This window comes from Anser anser (assembly GCF_964211835.1).
Source record: "Anser anser genome assembly, chromosome: 21".
Lineage (NCBI taxonomy): Eukaryota > Metazoa > Chordata > Aves > Anseriformes > Anatidae > Anser > Anser anser.
The window spans coordinates 7,430,821-7,447,809 of record NC_139742.1 but is presented as its reverse complement, the minus strand read 5'-3'; the positions used below and the strand labels follow the sequence as shown (position 1 = coordinate 7,447,809).

Here is a 16,989-nt window from a genome sequence, read left to right as displayed (position 1 = left end):
ACCCATACACATTCCTGGCCCTGGTCCCAAGTTTTTATTTGCTTTTCCAGCACGCCTGGCAGCAAAACGCCAGCAGCTGCGCAGAGGGCATGCAGTGCTTCCGCCGCACCGCCGCTCAGCCTGGCAATCTGCTCCCCGAGAGAGGATGTGCCTGGGCATTTAGCAGGACCCCTGGGACACAGGAATTTAATCACTGGCAGCAAATTCAGGAAGCCCGGGGAGAGCCAAAGGGCTCACGGGGGCCACAGGCTCTCTCGCACGCACGCAGCAGCTGCTTCAGGAAGGCTTTGGCTTGGCTCAGGCCTTTAACTCGGAAAGATGAGTGATGAAAGAGATGAGAGAGAAAAACTGTGTGCAAACCAAGGGATTTAGAGTAAGAAAGGAGAAGCAATATTCTCCCAAGCTACCATGAGGCCAGAAGCCCCCAGCCGCAGGCAGACACCCACCTTGCACCACGAGGGAGGTGCGGGCAGCAGCGGAGCCCAGGGCATTGCGAGCGATGCAGGTATAGGTGCCCGTGTCCCGGGGGATGGCAGCAGGCAGCAGCAGCGTGGCGTTGGGCAGGATGCGGCCACGGGGCCCCTCCGGCAGTGCTTCCCCATCCCGCTGCCACTCCACAGATGGGGTGGGCTCCCCCGACACCGCGCAGTGCAGCAGCACCCGCTGCCCGGCGCGCACCGACTGCGCCCGTGGTGTCACCACCACCGCGGGGGCACCTGGGCAGGGAAGGGGACCCAGGAAGTGTCACCTTCCCCTGGGCTTGTGCAAGCGTTGGGGTCCTTTAGCCACTCAGATGGGGCCAAGGGCAGGACCGCCTGGGGGAAGCACTCACATGAAGGCGCGTTTTTCAGCCCCTTTTCCCCGCAGCCAATGTCCAACACCTTGAATTTTATCTTCTTGTCCTCTCCCCACTCCCCCCAGTCTGACCCCCTTCCTCTGCCCCAAACCACCCACACAAACCAGCTGTCCCACATGGCAAAACACAGGCGCGGGGCCTGAAACACCCTCTTTCCCCCAAAATGAGGGTGTGAAGGGGCAGGACTCACTCTGCAGGGCCAGGGTGACCACCTTCGCTGCCGTGCCCACCTCATTCTCCGCCACGCACCGGTAATGCCCCGCATCGGCACTCTGGTGTCACAACAGCGTTAGCACAGCTGTGAACCCACAACGGGGTGGCAAAGGCACTTCTGAGATGCTCAGCTTTGCCACAAAATCTCCCAAAACATGCTGCCCACCTGCCTCCCTCCCCAAAACCCCCACTCACCCCCAGGCTGCGGATGGCCAGCGAGCCATTCTGCAGCTGGCGCAGCCGCCGGCTGCCCACCACCGGCACCCCGTCCTTGCTCCAGCGGATGAAGGGCGTGGGGTGACCCCGGGCATCACAGTCAAGGACTGCATCACCCCCGGGGGGCTCGACTCGGTAGGTGCTGGGGGCCCCCTGCATGATGGGCGCCTCTGGGGAAGGGAGAGGGGTGGGAAGGGACCAGGGTTGGCTGGGTGCATTGGACCCTGACCACCCCAAGGGCACCTACCTGTCACGGAGACCAAGCTGGTGGCCCTGATGGTGCCGGCGCTGTTCTCAGCACGGCACACGTAGGTGCCGCTGTCGGCGTGGGTGGCTGCCGCCCGCCGCAGGGTGCTCCGGCCACGCTGCCCTGATACGCCCTCTGCAGCACACAACCCCCCAAAAAAGCCCACACGGGGGTTATAACCCGTGTCACCAATCACCCGGGGACCCCAAAACGTGAAAAAGCCAGGAGGGAGGCAGGGCTGTGTCCTCTCCCCAGCCCAGCACCCTCCACCCAGCTGCCCACGCACCGGTGAGGGGCTGCCCGTCGGCCATCCAGGAGATGTGGGGCTCAGGGCTGCCCGTGGCCTCGCACACCAGCTCCAGCTGCTCACCCCGGCTCAGGACCACGTCCCCCGGCCGGCGGGTGAAGGTGGGCAGGGTGTGCACCCTGAGGGAGAGCCGGCGGATGGCCTTCCCCGCCGAGTTCACCACGGCGCAGGAGTAGCTGCCGGCATCGCCTTCCTGCGCACGGAAAGGGCGCGGTGCCCGTCACGGGGTGCAGCTCCACCCTGACACCCATTTTTTGGGTAAATTCAGCTGCTTGAGGGGCCTGTGCTCACCTGGACGTGGCGGAGCAGCAGCTCCCCAGATGGCAGGATGGTGACGGTCCCACTGCGGTCCTGCACCGGGGCTCCCTCCCGGCTCCAGGACACGCGGGGCTCGGGGATGCCACGGGCAGCGCAGGGCAGCAGTGCATCCTGCCCCTCCAGCACCGCCAGCTCCACGGGGCTGGCCACGATGGTCGGGGGCACTGGGTGGGACAGACTTTATCACATTCACACAAACAACCCACCGGGGTCCAGGGATGCTGCAAAACTACCCTCAGAGCTGTCTGCAGCCTCTGCAGGGGCTGCTGTGGGGGTGCCCACACCCCGGCTCCAGCACCCCAACCCTCCAGCTTGTCCTCAGCTAAAGCCTTACCTTGCACGATCAGCCTGGTCCTCCCCATGGCAGTGCCCGAGGGGTTGCGAGCCACGCACAGGTAGCTGCCAGCGTCTGCCACGGAGGCTCGGAGGAGGTGCAGCTGCCCACTGGGGAGTACCTTCAGCCCAGGCCCTGTGGGGACAGGCAGGAATGAAGGAGAGGAGACGAGAGAGCAGCCGTACCAGAGCTCAGGTGGAGCACAGGGACCGCTCTGCCTGCAGACTGCCCCTTTCTGAGAAAGCCCCAGGGAATGGCTCCAGCGGCCACTGGACACACTGGGGAGCCCCAGGGCTGGCTAGGCACCTGGCCCCTGTAGGTCTCCTCAAGTACACCATACACAGAAACCACCCAGTGGTGCTGGCAGCTCTGCCACCCAAATCCACCCCCGTACAGGGGCTGGCAGGCAGTGCGGGCTCCTGCTCACCTCGAGTGATGCTGGCACCGTCCTTCTGCCAGGTGACCTCCGGCCGGGGGACCCCGCTGGCCTCGCAGGAAAGCACCGCGCTGGTGTTGACCAGCACCAGCACCATGCCGGGCAGGGGCTTCAAGGCGGGGGGCTCTGCAAGCGACAGAGAAATGTTTCCACCAGCACCCCCCCAACAATGTGCAGGGAGCAGGATCCCCCGAGCCACACATACCATGCACCACGAGCCGGAGATGTTTTCGGGCAGTGCCTGCGGTGTTCCTCGCCGTGCACGTGTAGTGACCGGTGTGAGCAGGCAGTGCCTGCCTGATCTCCAGGGCTCCTAGAAGGCAAAGAGCGGGCAGCAGGAGGGCTGCAGGGACCTGCTGCCGCCCGGTGCCCTGCCCCGAGCCTCTACCTGTGGGCAGGACACGGTAGCCGCCCCCTCGCCTGCCCAGCTGAGCCCCATCCTTGCTCCACGACACCGTTGGTGGGGGCACACCAGAGGCATAGCAGGTGAGGACCGCAGGGGACAGCCGGGTGACGGCCACATCCGTGAGGTCATCGGCAATGGTGGGGGGCACTGGAGGGGGAAGAGAGGGAGGTGGGCAGGATGCACAGCCCGTGCTGGAAGGGAGCTGGATCTGACGCGCACGGATGCAGATATTTCTGTTGCCCCTGTTCCCAGTCCCCTAGAAGGGACTCAAGTGCAGGGGGGGCTGAAGCACAGCTACATCACATCTAAGGGGAGGGGGAGAGACCCCAGTAAGGCAGCTCCCTGCAGTACTTGCAGCCCCCCAAAGCTCACCGTGGACAGACACAAGGAACACCTTGCGCGCCTCTCCGGCGGCGTTGGTGGCGACGCACTCGAACCACCCCTCGTCCCGGGGGCTGGGGCTGGTGATGAGCAGCGAGCCCGAGGTCTGCACCCTGCATGGGCACAGCACACGTTGGGGACAGCCCCTGCACCATGGGGGGACAACAAGAGGGGGAAAACCCAACCCAGGGGCAAGGTGGGTACCTGTATGCACCGGGCAGGAGGTGTGGGTTCAGAGGGCGGCCGTCCTTCTCCCACCGGACCCGGGGTGCAGGGGAGCCCGATACATCACAGGCAAGTGAAGCCGGCTGCTGGGCCAGCAGGGTGAGGCTGGGGGGGCCAGGGGCGATGGCAGGAGGAACTGCAGGAAGGCAAGTGAGGAGCTGGGAGCTGCCCAGAGGGGGTGAGCAGCAGTGCAGCGTTGTACCAGCGAGAGCTGCCCAGCAATAGCGGGTGGCAACGGGGGCACAGGAGGGGTCCAGCTCACTTTCCTGCTTACCCAGGACATGGAGGTCCAGGCCTCGCCGGTCAGAGCCAGCAGGGCTGGAGGCCACGCAGAGGTAGTAGCCGGAATCCTGCACCCGAACAGGGTCGATTTGCAGGGAGCCATCGGGCAGGAGCTGCAGCCTGGGGAGGGAGAGCAGGTGAGCCCCGCGAGGGCTCTGCACGGCCAGCAATACATGGGGACACGCAGCCGGGAGGGTGGCGAGCACCCTGCAGCCAGATGTGGCATGTCCCCTGAGCAGGCATGGGGACAGGGTACAGCCCTGCACCAGGGGATAGCACTGTCCCTGCTGCAGGTGTGCTGGGCACCCACTGGCGCGGAGAGCAGCACAACCTGAGCGCCAGCTCTGGGTGCCACCAAGCTGCAAAGCCTCGTACCTGCTGCTCCCACGAAGGGACAGGAGCTGGCCATCCTTCCGCCACGTCACCTGGGGCACGGGCCACCCTGCTGCCTGGCACGGCAGCGTGGCTGACCCGTTCATGGGCACATTCAGCTCCTCAGGGCCCAGCTGGATGCGTGGGGCCACTGTGGCAGAGCCCACAGGGAATGGAGAAAATGAACAACGGAGCTCAGAGAAGGAGAAATCAAACCCAAACCACGCCTCCTTTCCCATCACCCCATCCATAGGAGACCCCAATATATTGGGCAGAGTGTGGGGATGGAGAAGTCAGACCCAACCTGTGCCTCCTTTCCCATCACCCCATCCACAGGAGACCCCGAAATATTGCACATCCCCGAGCTATCAGGGATGGAGAACGCGCTCTCCCGCAGCCAAGCCCCACGGCAGGGTGCTGCTCACCATGAATTTCCACCTGGAAGCTCTGCCTGCTGTCCCCCGGCGCCGTGCCAGCCCTGCAGACGTACTCCCCGCCATCTGCTGCCCCAACGTCCTGGATCCTCAGGAACCGGCCCTCAGCCAGGGTCTGCCTGCGGGCATCCCCCTAATCCCCCCAGGCAGCCCCGGTCAGTGGCTGTGCCCACAGGGAACACAACGGGGCTGAGAGGGGGGAACCCAGCCCCGCAGCCCCCCAGCTCACGTACCCGCAGCGGGGAGCCCTCCCGGTGCCACTCGATGTGGGGGGGCGGCCCGGCGTCCACAGGGCACTCCAGGGTGAGCTGCCCCCCCGGCACGGCGGTGATGCTGGGGGTCTCTCCGGTGCCTGTGGTGCTGAGAGGGGCTGCGGGATGGGTGACAGTGGGTCAGGGGTGGCAGGTGGGTTGGGCACCCCCGTGCCTGTCCCCATCCATCCCCAATTGGCCATGAATAGCCCCCCTGCTCTGTGGGGCTGCCATGCTCTGCTCCAGACTGACACCCCCCCCCCCCCGCCAGGTGTTTACAGCTCCCCTGCTGTCCCCAAATGGGTCTGTGGGATGCACCAAAGCCCTGAGCACCCTGACCCTCACCCCATGCACCCTCCTCTTCCTGGGGCCACACTACCTCGGGCGCTGACGTGGAAGCTCCTGCTGTCCTCCCCGGCGGGGCTAGCGGCCAGGCAGGTGTACAAGCCGGAGTCGGCCACCTATGCAAAGCCAGGAGAGGGAAAAAAATGAGGCAAAAACAAGACAGAAAGAGAACGCAGGTGGGGAAAGGGAAGAGGAGCCCCCACCTCCACGCTGCTGATACGGAGAGTGCTCTCGTTCCCCGCCGAGAGCCAGGGCCCTGCCAGCAGCTGCCCGTCCTTCTCCCAGGTGACAGCAGGCACAGGGACACCCGCCACCACGCAGGTCAGCTCCAGCGGGGCGCCCACGGCCACGGACATCTCGGTGGGGTGGGATGCGTCCTCAATTTGGGGGGGCTCTGCAAGGCGCAGGGGAGCCAGGAGGGCTCATCCGTCAGCTGCTCCCCAGGGTAAGCTCCCCCAGCCCAGGGAAGACACGCACCCATCACCAGGAGGCTGAAGGCTCTGCTGGCTTCCCCAGCCTCATTTGAGGCCACGCAGACGTACACCCCCGCATCAGCCGGCCCCACAGCCCCCAGGCTCAGCTGTGGGCTGTCGGCCACCCGCTCGCTCGGCAGCACCGGGGTCTTGCTGAGCTTCAGCCAGGTCACTGCTGGTGTTGGGGACCCGCTGGCTTCACAGGTGAAGGTGACATCGGAGCCCTTGGCCACCACCTGCTCCTCGCTGCTCTCCGGGCTCTCCAGGACAGGGGGTGCTGGGGACAGAGCCATCTTCTTAGTGGGGCAGCGGGAGCAAAGCTCCCAGGGGTCCCAGGCACTAGGGAAGGTTTCGGCAAATGCTCAGGGTCCTGCGAGCACCCGGAGGTGGCTCAGCCTCCTGCAGGGGTTTGCCCAGCACTAGGTGCTCTGGGTCTGCTTTCAGGCTGGTCCCTCCTTGCTCCATCCTTCCCGAGCCCACCCAAGGGCCAATTCAGCTTGCAAGTGAGGAGGCAAAGCACAACACGTGCTCTGCAAGCAAAACTGGCCTCCACCCTGCTCCACCTCAAATCCCCGGCTCCTCCATACCCAGTATCTGCAGGACGAAGCTGCGATCGGCCACCCCTGCCTGGCTGGAGACAACGCAGGTGTAGAGCCCGGCGTCAGAGATCTGTGTGCGAGAGATCCTACCCCGGGGAGCAGGGCACAAGGAAGAGGAGGAGATGTCAGTGCCAGGCCCTCCAGAGAATAGTGCTCCCAACATCTCCACCTGACACCTCTGCCATGCAGACCCAGGTGCTGCCCCCAAAACCTGCAGCCAAGCATCCCCCCAGCATCTCTCTTACCTGAGGACGTGCCCGGCCGAGAGCAGCGTGACACGTGGGGACAGGCGCAGGGGCAGCCCGTCCTTCAGCCAGCTCACGCGCAGGGGAGGGGACCCCCGTGCCCGGCACCGCAGGGTGACCGCCGCGGACAGGACGCCCCGGACCACATCAGAGCCATCGGCACCTCCCTCAATGATGGGGGGCACTGGGTGGGGGGACGAGAGGGGCTGATGGGGCTGCTGGGGACAGGTGGCCGTGCCCGGTGCCCCCAGCCCCACTCACCCAGCACGCTCAGCACGTGCAGCCGCGCATCCTCGCCCGCGCCGTTGCGTGCCAGGCAGGTATAGGCACCCGAGTCGGCGGCGTGCAGCGCCTCGAGGAGCAGAGCGCTGCCGTCCAGTGACATCCTGCACGGAACAGCACCGCAGTCACCTGAGCATCCCCAAGGCACCCAAGGGGCAGAGATGTCCCGTGCCTGGTCACACCCCAGGCTGCAGGATTTGGGGTGTGCTGCAAGGCCAGCAGTGGCCCCCCATTGACTCACCGGGCACGTGATGGGGGCTGCAGCTGCAGGGGCTGCCCGTCCTTCAGCCAGGAGATTTGGGGGGGCGGCTGCCCCTCTGCCTGGCACTCCAGCCTCACCCCGCCACCCTCCGGCACGTTGTGCTCGCTGGGGACCCCTGCACCAAGGATGCGGGGTGCCACTGTGCGGGAAAGAGAAGAGAGAGGCTGAGGAGGACAAGAAAAAGAGTAGGAGGAAGGCTCCCCGTGGGGGGAGAGCCCAGCACCCCCCACCACCCCATGAAGCCTCACCTCGCACCAGCACCAAGAAATCCTTGCGCATCTCGGTGCCCCCGTCCTGTGCCAGGCAGGTGTACCGGCCCTGGTGGGAGGGCTGCAGGGCGCTGATCTGCAGCTGCCCCCCCCTGGGCACCAGGTCTTGCTCCGGGCTGCTTGCTGCCAGGAGATGGGGCAAAGGGGTTTGTGGTCGTGCTCCTCTGCAGAGCCCTCCCCAAGCACCCTGTCGTGCTCTGCCCCCCCAGTTCCCACCCCTGGGACCCCAGTTGATTAAAGGAGAGGTGGGGGCTCTGCAGAGCAGGGTGCACTGCCGCAGGTTTGCGGGAGGAAAGAGACACGGGTTTGGGGGCAAACCCCAGTCCTGGTGGCACCTGAATGGCTGGTACCCAGAGAGCTCAGCACTACACCCCTGCATCGCATCCCATGCCCAAAACCCATTGCTGCCACCTCAGCAACGAATGCTAAGCCTCCTAAAAACGTGCAGGAAAAATACCAGCGCATTCATGCTCTGCCTCCTCTCCTGCAGTTCTCTCACAGTGGGATTAGAAATAGGGAAACTGAGGCAGGGCTGCCTCAGACGGGGCAGAAGCCCAGCACTGCATCACCTCCGTGCATACCCAGTGGCCTCCCGTCCTTCAGCCAGGTGACAGCGGGCACACCGGTGACTGCACAGGTCAGGACGAGGGGGCTGCCCATGTCAGCATCGAGTGTCTCCTGCTGCAGGTCCTCAGCACCTTGGGGCTCTGGGGAGGAGGAGCAGGGATGTGGGGAGTGAGCAGGGACTAAATCCCAAGCCCCAAATCCCAAGCTCTGTTTGCAGGCAGCGAGTTGCTGCGTCCCTTTGCAAGCCAGAGCTCGGGAACTGCACAGAAACGGCCCCGTTCGGACACCCGCATGGCCAGGACAGGTGGAGGGCACCCAAAAACACAAGAGCCACAGAGGTGTTTGCCATCAGCCCCTCGGTGGGAGGCTCACCACATCCTCTATAGGATGGCTCCAGCTGGGGGCTGCCATGGCATAGCAGAAGAGGAGGAGGAGGAGGAGGTGGGGGGCAGATCAGTGACCCAGAGAAGTGTCAGCAGGGCTGCCTTACCCAGCACAACGAGAGCAAAGTGCTTCTCGGCTGAACCGGCCGGGTTCTCGGCCACGCACACGTAGCTGCCAGCATCACCCACCTCTGCCACGGCCACCTGCAAGGGGGGAGCACAGCCCCACTGGGGACCCCCAGCCAGGCACTACTGGGGCTCAGAGCTCAGCCAGCCCCCCCCTTGGGGACTAAATAGAGCCACGTCCCCTTGGTACAGCCACCCCCTGAGCATGGGGACACCGACCTGCAGGACTGTGCCCCCCTCCAGGAGCTGGTGCCGTGGGCTGGCCGCGATGGGGACATCGTCCCGGAGCCAGGACACCGTGGGCACCGGGCGCCCGCTGGCTTGGCACTCGAAGCGGACGGTGCTGTTGGTGGTGGCCGTCACCTCCTCAGCCCGCTCCTCCGCAGCACCACGGATGGCCGGGGCAGCTGGAAGCAGGGGGTCAGGGGCTGCTGAGCCCCCCCAGTATCTCCCAGCCCCTCTCACTCACCCAGCACCTCCAGCTCGTAGTGCACGCGGTCCCTGCCCGCCTCGTTGGATGCCTCGCACGTGTACCTGCCCGCGTCCTCCTCCCGCACCGCCGGCAGCTGCAGCACCCGGCCCCCTGTGGCACAGGGTGGGGGCAAGGTGGGGAGAGCCCCGTGGTGGGGGTCCCGTCCACTGTCCCCCTCCCACCCCGCTGTGCATGGCCCCCACGCAGCCCCGGTGATGCGTCGTGGGTCCCACGGGTGCTGCGCGTGCAGGCAGGAGCAAGGGGACAGGATCCGACCCGCCCTGTGCTGGGGATGCTCTGGTGGCAGGGCCGTTACCTAGCAGGATCAGCACCCCGGGGCCGGGGGCGAGGGGCTCCCCGTCCTTGTACCAGGTGAGCCGGGGGGGCGGGATGGCGCTGGTGTCGCAGGAGAGCGCGGCGGGCTGGTGGAGGACAGCCTGGCGGTGCTCCGTCACCTCCCCGTCCCCATCCTCCTCCCGGTACAGGATCTCGAAGGCTTCGCTGGAGCTCAGCTGGTGCTGGAAGAGGGGCGGCACTGCGGGGACAGGCTGCCATGAGCTGCGGGGAGGGGGACATTTCCCCCAGGTGCAACCGGAGATGACAAGATGCACATTATCCAGCACATACACCCCCCCCTTTCCACCCCGCTCCCACAGGAGACCCCCACAGGGACCCCTCTCCCTGGTTCTCCCCCTGCCCCGGCTCGCCCAGGGCTCACCCTGCACGTGCACGCTGAAATCCTTGTCGTCTGCGCCCAGGGGGTTGGTGGCCACGCAGGTGTAGTGCCCTGAGTCCGGGACACTGACCGGTTTGATCTGAAGGACTTGTCCCTCGTGGAGGATCTGGAGGTGGCCGGCGCTTTCCAGGAGCTGCGTGGGGACCCCAGCCCCAAGGTGAGGAAGAGGAGCGATTACACACCGGGGCTGAAGCATGCAGGAGGGGGCAGAGCCCAGCCAGCCATATGGAGGGTGTGTGTCCCCCCCCAAACCAGCAGCTGCTCCCTGGCTGCCCTTAGGACCTCACCTGCCCGTCCTTGTACCACTGGATGGTCGGCTCGGGCACAGCCCACACCTCGCACTGCAGCGTCACCGTGCTATTGACCCTGGTTCTCACCTCTGTCATGGCAAATTCCCCCGAAGGGTCATCTCGGGCAATCGAAGGAGGAACTGGTGGGGAGAGAAGACATGGCTGGGAGGAGAGAAGAGCCCCTGAACACCCTTGCTCTGCCCTAACCAGCAATGTGCAGCACCCTGGGGTGAAGGGAAGGAAGGGGCACTGGCCCCATAAGGGCGGCAGGGTTGCTGTGGGATTTAGGAGGCACAAGGAGAGCTCACGCACCCAGGACCTTCACGGTGTAGTTCCTCACGGCCTCCCCAGCCTCGCCGGCCACAACGCAGCTGTAGGTGCCCGCGTCCTCTTCCTGGGCATTCAGGATCTGCAGCCCGTGGCCACCTGGGCAAAGGGGGTCTCCTGAGAGGGTTCCTGCTCACAGCTGAGGCTGTTTATCCCCATGGAGCACATGAAGGCTTCCTGAAGGACCTGCTGACCGCCTGCAAGCCTGACTGGAGGGCATCTAAAGCTCTTTAAGAGGCCAATTTCCAGGCTTATAAAAACCCGTGTGGTCTCACTGATACTGCTGAGAAGGTTTTAGCTATTATCAGATGATGTGGCACATCCATCCGATGGCCTGAGCCTTTCATGTCCTATGGGACGATGACTTCTCATCACCCTGGGTATCACCAGACCAAGAAAAGACCCCGCTCCCACCCCTGGGGTGCTCAAAGGGGCTCCATGGTGGCGTGGGACCCCTGGGCACTCAAAGGGGCGCCAGCCGGTACCAGAGAGCAGGCGTACGTCCCGCGATGCTTCAACGGGGACCTCGTCCTTGAGCCAGGTGATGCTGGGAGGCGGGTAGGCTGGAGCCTCACAGAGCAGGGAGATGGGGTTGTTGATGATCACAATAACATCTGCCACGGTGGCATCGTGGGCATCTCCAGCATGCGTGGGGCTGGCTGCAGAGACGCGTTTGCACGGCAGGAGCTCAGCGTTACCGCCCATTACAGCCACACTGCTGGCTGTAGGGGTCAGGGATCCTCACCTCCTAACTGGGGCAGGCACTCGAAAAGCCCCAATAAGCCCATGTCCCCAAGACTCTGCATCCCAAAACATCTCGTACCTGAAACGTTCAGCAGGTAGTGCTTAGTTTGCTCCCCCACGGGGTTGGAGGCCACGCAGGAGTAGCGGCCAGCGTCAGACGGGGCAGCCTGGGGAATGCGCAGCACGGAGCCGTCAGGAGAGATGGAGGTGGCTCCACCAGGCAGAGGGTGGCCATCCTTCAGCCAGGTGACCTCAGGTTGGGGGTTGCCTGTGCAGGGTAGAAAGTCGGGTTTGGGCTCGGTGCAAAGTTTTTCCATGCGTGCACGCAGCCTGGATGGGGCCACTGCGTTGGGAAGCAGGGACACCAGCCCAAATCCAGACTTATCGCAATCTGGATCAGGATTTTAGAGACTGCTGGATGAGCCAGCAAGAAAAAAAGAAAACTGTCCTGAGTAGGAGGTGATTAATGACTCCCACTGCAAAAGGAGAAACCAGATTAGAGGAATTTTTGATCCATTTTGGAAAGATCGGGGCTGACGTCGTGGAACAAGCTCCCCGCGTGGGCGCCCCCTCCCCAGCACTTTCCGGACAGCCCAACTGCAAGGCCAGGAACTATCCCCAAAAAGCTCCTCAGCCGACCTCAGCTATTCCTATGTCATCGGCTGGAACTGGCCGCTTGCTCCACGCCCCGAAGGGAGGCTCAGGCTGGCCGCCCCCAGGCCCCATCTCCCACCACCCCCGTGCAATGCTCACCCGCAGCCAGGCAGGACCAGGTGACAGGGTGGCCCTCGGGCACCGTGACGGCCTCTTCCTCATCCACGTCCTCAATGTGGGGAGGAACTGGGAACGTGAGAGGCCAGGGACATCAGCAGCTGGACCAAACCAGGCACTGAACTCATGCGCTAAGGCACCTGAAGGACTCTGGTGCTGCAGCTCCCACCACTGCACCCAGTGCTGACCGGTGCTGTCCCTGCACTGGTGAAGCCCTGATGCCCCCCCGGAGCCCGTCATAGGGGTGGATGTCCTCCCTTACCCAAGACCTCCACGTGGAACTCCCTCCTGACCTCCCCAGCAACATTGCTGGCCAGGCAGGAATAGTGGCCACCATCCTGGGCTCGCACGCGGGGCAGCCTCAGCATCCAGCCCCCTGCAAGCACGGAGCGGAGAGGGCTCAGGGCACAGGTCCAGGCACCGGCACAGCCCAGCACCACTCCGCAGGGTGGGAGCTTGCTGGGTTTAAACTCCTCAGAGCTAAGCAGAATGCATTCGTGGACATCTTGCAGCATCCATCCCTCGTCCCACCTGAGAGCACGCGCGTGTGCTCGCTGGGGGTGACAGGAGAGCCGTTCCAGGACCAGGTGACCGTGGGCAGGGGGACACCGGTGGCCTCGCAGGTCAGCGTCAGGGCTCTGTGCAGAGCCACACGGATGTTGCTGGTGTATCCTGATCCTTGGATGAACTTTGGAGGAACTGGGGAGACAGAAGGGATGAACATCTGTTTGCAAAACAGCCACCAAGACAGCAAAAGAGTGAAAAAAAAGGTGACGGATGTTAAACCCAGCTTGTTCCCATCCTGCTGCTTGTACAGGCTGAGGACACAAGCACAGAAGGCCCATCAGCATCAGCTGAAGTTGATGCCTTTGCAGGTGTTACAGACCGGGTGACACACAGCAGCACGTGCCACCTACCTGCGCCCCCAAACCCACACCTCCAGGTGTGACACCAAGCTGGCCACGTGCCCCACGCCACCCCAGTCCTTTTCCAGCTCAAACACTCAATACCCCAGCCCACAGAGTTCCCCCAAGCCCTCGGAAAGCAGCTGACTTTGTAAAACACGAGGTGCTCTGCTCTGCTCAGCCTGGAAAGAAACCATTGCCACAGGCTGGTGGAGCCACTTCTACTGCTACTTCACCTGGTGCACCCCCCTGCTGTCCCCAAACCTATATGCTGCGTTACCCAAACTTGCTCTAGGCTCGTGATGCTTTGGGCACGTGGTGGGACATCCCCACCCTGCCAAGCTGCCTGTGTCCCTTCCCCGCAGCCACCAGCCGTGCCCCCCGCCCTCACCATGCACCGCCACGTCGAACTCCCTGCGCTCCTGCCCCGCCGCGTTGGCCACCAGGCACACATATCGCCCTGCATGCTCCAGCGCCGCCTGGGCAATGCGCAGCCTCCAGCCCTGCTCCGACAGCAAGAGCCCGTCCCCGGCGGCCACGGGCTGCCCATCCTTCAGCCACGTCACCGTGGGTGCCGGTGTTCCCGTGGCCTCACACTCCAAAACCGTCTCGCTGGCCTCAATGACGGAAACTTTCCTCGGGGCTTTGCTGCTGCCCCGGATCCTCGGCAGCACTGTGGGCAGAGGGACACGGGACAGAGGTGAGGCTGGAGGAAAGCACTTGGAGGTATGCAAGCAGATGTAAAACCGTCATCGAGCTGGCTGGTGGCAGCAGGAGGGCAAAGCATATCCCAGTGGGTGCAATTAGTGCAGTTGTGCTGCTGGAGCAAACATCAGCTGCAACCAGAGCGGAGCCAAGAGGGGAGCTGGAGGGGACCAAGCAAACCCAGCTGGCAGCATCCCTTCCAAAACACCCAAGGCAGGGGATAATAGCTGTGAACTTTTGGGTCCAGCTGGGCCTTGCATCAAGGGAGAACGTGTCTTGCTCAAACATACAGCTTAGGAGAGGCAGCTTCAGCCACCCCTGCAGGACCCGCATGTCTCGAGGTCCTCCAGCTCACCGTGCACCCCCAGGCGATGCTCCTTGCTGCTGCTGCCAGCAGCGTTGCTGCACTCGCAGGTGTAGGTCCCCTCGTCCACCAGCCGCACCTTCTCGATGTAGAGCATCCTCCCTCCTGCAGACACCAGCTTCGGGCTCCCGGGGTGGGCAGAGAGGGGCTCACCTGCCGGGGGGGGACAGCAGCCTCCTCTCAGGCTCCCAGCAGGACCAGTTCCCACCCAGAAGCCAGGCACTGCTCAATATAAAGCACTCCTTGCTGCCCAAGGAGAGCAACGTGAATTGGTTTTATGCTTGGCTGCAGCAGGAGGCCCACAAGGAACAGGCTGGCAACTGGATTTCAAGTTTAACCTGGCGTTTGCTCATCTAAGATGCTCCTAAACCATGCAAGGGGCATCACCTGCCCTGGGCAGGGGGGTCTGTATCTACCTGGAGGGTCAACACCTGAGGAGCGGGACCTTACCGTCCTTCTGCCAGCTGAGGGCAGGGAAGGGGATCCCATGGCACTCGCAGGCCAGCCGGACAGACTGCCCCTCCAGCACGGACACGGTGGTGGGCTCTGCTGAGGAGAACGCCGGGGGCACTGCAGGGAGAGAGAGGAGAGAGGCAGCTGATGGCAGGGGACAAGGAGAGAGGGACGACTCCATCCTGCTCACCACCTATGGCTCCACCAGGCTTCGCACAAAGATCCAGCGAGACTGCTGGAAAAAAACGTGGAAATAATAATATGCACTTCCCAGCTATTAAGAGAGCGATGCTTTTAATTGCACGTGGCCTACAGCAGAGGCTGGCTGAGCCCCACAGCCAGGCCAAGGTTGGCCAGACGCAGCCTTGTTAGGTAGCACAGCTCGCTGCGAAGGTGACCTAACACTTTCCATTATCGGACGCCGTTCCCATAATTACAGCTGGCTCGAGAAGGGTAACTCCTTCCCGTGAGGGATATTAGCTTTTGGAAGAAAAATCCTAACACCCAGAAACCTCTGAAAAACAAAAACAGCAGAACCCAAACAATCGAGCCGAGCCAGGACACCAGGCCAAGCGTGCAATATCTCCCTGGGAATGGAGCGCAGGAGCGGGGAGAACTGGCCTTCCTCCCCGCCCCCGCTGCCTGCCTGCAGGACTCCCACCAGCTGGCCACGAGCATCCCCGAGGGAAGTCGGGCCTGGCTCTGCCCCGGCGCTGTGGACGTGCTGGAGGGGCTGGGGTTTGCAGGGATGTACATCGTGAGGGATGCACCAGCATCCTCCTGACCCAGGCAGGGGAGAACAGGGGCTGATGCCTGCGTGTTGCTGTGATGGATGAGGGCGCAGAGAGCACAGAGCAGCCCTGGCAATGGCAACGAAGTCCCTTTGCTCTCCTGCCCAAGCTTTGGGAAGACAGCTGCATCGTTACTGAAATACCCCCAAAGCAACACTTGTGCAAACATTGGCTTTTTCCCCTCTCCTGTTCCAGTAGGGGATTCCCTACCGCCTCCAGCTGCATCATCTCACAGAGCTTTAATCCTTTGGACACTGTTTTCCACGCCAGCGAGCCACCTCAGGTACACTTTATGCTGTGCAGTGTTTGTTTCTATGTACATAAATGTCCATACACCCCGTATTTTCCTGATGAGCTATCTCAGGCCCAACAGCCCTTACCCAACACGTTCAGGTTGTAGTGTCTCTCCGGGTGGCCGGGCACCTGGCACGTGTACCTGCCCGCATCCTGCACGGCGGCTCGCCCCACCTGCCACAAGGAGAGACGGTGAGATTCTCTGCAGCCCCTTTTCCCTCCCATCCCATGTTTTGCCCCAAAATGTCACCTGGAGCACAGTCCCATCCACTGACAGCCGCATCCCTGGATTTGGTGTGAGCAAGGTCCCATCCTTCAGCCAGCGGGACCCCCGCGGGTCGACCCCAGGGTCCGGGCAGCGCAGTGTCACCTCCTGGTTGACGATGGCAGAGACGTTCTCCTCCTCGCCCAGGGCAGTGGGTGGCACTGGAAACAGACAGGGCAACGCCACCCCCAATCCCCCCTTCCCAGGGCTAGCCCCACAGCCCCCATGCTGGGGAGAGGGCAGGGAGCAGTCCCCAGCCCTGTGGGGGGACACACGGAGCCTGTGGCCACCGTCAGGAAAATGGTCTGGGGACACATGGGGACACTTACACCGCACCTCGACGGTGGCCTCGCGCCTGTCCTCGCCCACGGCGCTGCTGGCCACGCACGTGTACGTCCCTGAGTCCAGGAGGCGAGGGGTGGGCAGGGACAGCACGCGCCCGCCGGACAGGATCTGTGCCCCCCGGGAAGGAAAGAGCCCAGCTGAGCATGAAACCAGGGAACTTCACTGGGCTGCAAGCAGTAACTGAGATAGGTGGGCACGGTCCTGCCTCGAGCCTGTCCTTGTCACATCGTGGGGACCCCTGGCTCTTCCATACGGCAGGGAGCAGGGCTGAGCACGTCCGTGCTCCCATGGACCAAAGGCAGGGGGGAAGACTTGGGCAACATCACATCTGCTCAGCACCAGCAATTGTTTGTTTCGTGGTTTTTTTTTTGGAAAAAACAGAACAAGGAACCAGAGCATCCTTCTGGAGGCATGTCCCCATGGAGACTCGCTCCCCGCCCCCCGCCCCCATAGCAGGCCACCTCACCTGCGGGCCACCCGCCACCTCCTCGGGCACGGGGTTGCCGTCCTTGAGCCACAGCAGCGCCGGGGCAGGGCTCCCGGTGGCATCGCACCGCAGCGTCACCGCCTCGCTCGTCACCGCCACTACGGGGCTGGGACCAGCCGTGATCCGCGGGGGCACTGGGGAGGGTGGAGGGGGCACAGCAATGTCACCAACAGCACCAGGGGGACAGAGATGGGGACAGCTGGGGTGGGAG

At 63.6% G+C, this 16,989-nt stretch overlaps 1 protein-coding gene across 1 annotated transcript in view; it reads right to left on the bottom strand.

Moving 5' to 3' along the window:
- Positions 1-16,989, bottom strand: part of HMCN2 (hemicentin 2) — a 40,236-nt gene that overhangs the window by 4,712 nt on the left and 18,535 nt on the right. Inside the window, 41 exon segments of the mRNA XM_083808008.1 lie at positions 447-716; positions 1,047-1,128; positions 1,265-1,455; positions 1,533-1,667; positions 1,819-2,032; positions 2,131-2,321; positions 2,492-2,626; positions 2,919-3,053; positions 3,133-3,240; positions 3,316-3,480; positions 3,706-3,827; positions 3,919-4,075; positions 4,214-4,341; positions 4,597-4,744; positions 5,019-5,160; positions 5,261-5,397; positions 5,658-5,739; positions 5,827-6,017; positions 6,101-6,373; positions 6,684-6,781; positions 6,941-7,137; positions 7,139-7,146; positions 7,202-7,326; positions 7,464-7,623; positions 7,733-7,876; positions 8,335-8,460; positions 8,811-8,907; positions 9,049-9,236; positions 9,299-9,412; positions 9,618-9,836; positions 10,020-10,170; positions 10,325-10,467; positions 10,640-10,753; positions 11,140-11,313; positions 11,478-11,666; positions 12,152-12,238; positions 12,432-12,545; positions 12,701-12,868; positions 13,466-13,747; positions 14,135-14,296; positions 14,594-14,713. Of these exon segments, the coding sequence (XP_083664134.1) occupies positions 447-716; positions 1,047-1,128; positions 1,265-1,455; positions 1,533-1,667; positions 1,819-2,032; positions 2,131-2,321; positions 2,492-2,626; positions 2,919-3,053; positions 3,133-3,240; positions 3,316-3,480; positions 3,706-3,827; positions 3,919-4,075; positions 4,214-4,341; positions 4,597-4,744; positions 5,019-5,160; positions 5,261-5,397; positions 5,658-5,739; positions 5,827-6,017; positions 6,101-6,373; positions 6,684-6,781; positions 6,941-7,137; positions 7,139-7,146; positions 7,202-7,326; positions 7,464-7,623; positions 7,733-7,876; positions 8,335-8,460; positions 8,811-8,907; positions 9,049-9,236; positions 9,299-9,412; positions 9,618-9,836; positions 10,020-10,170; positions 10,325-10,467; positions 10,640-10,753; positions 11,140-11,313; positions 11,478-11,666; positions 12,152-12,238; positions 12,432-12,545; positions 12,701-12,868; positions 13,466-13,747; positions 14,135-14,296; positions 14,594-14,713 (6,186 nt within the window).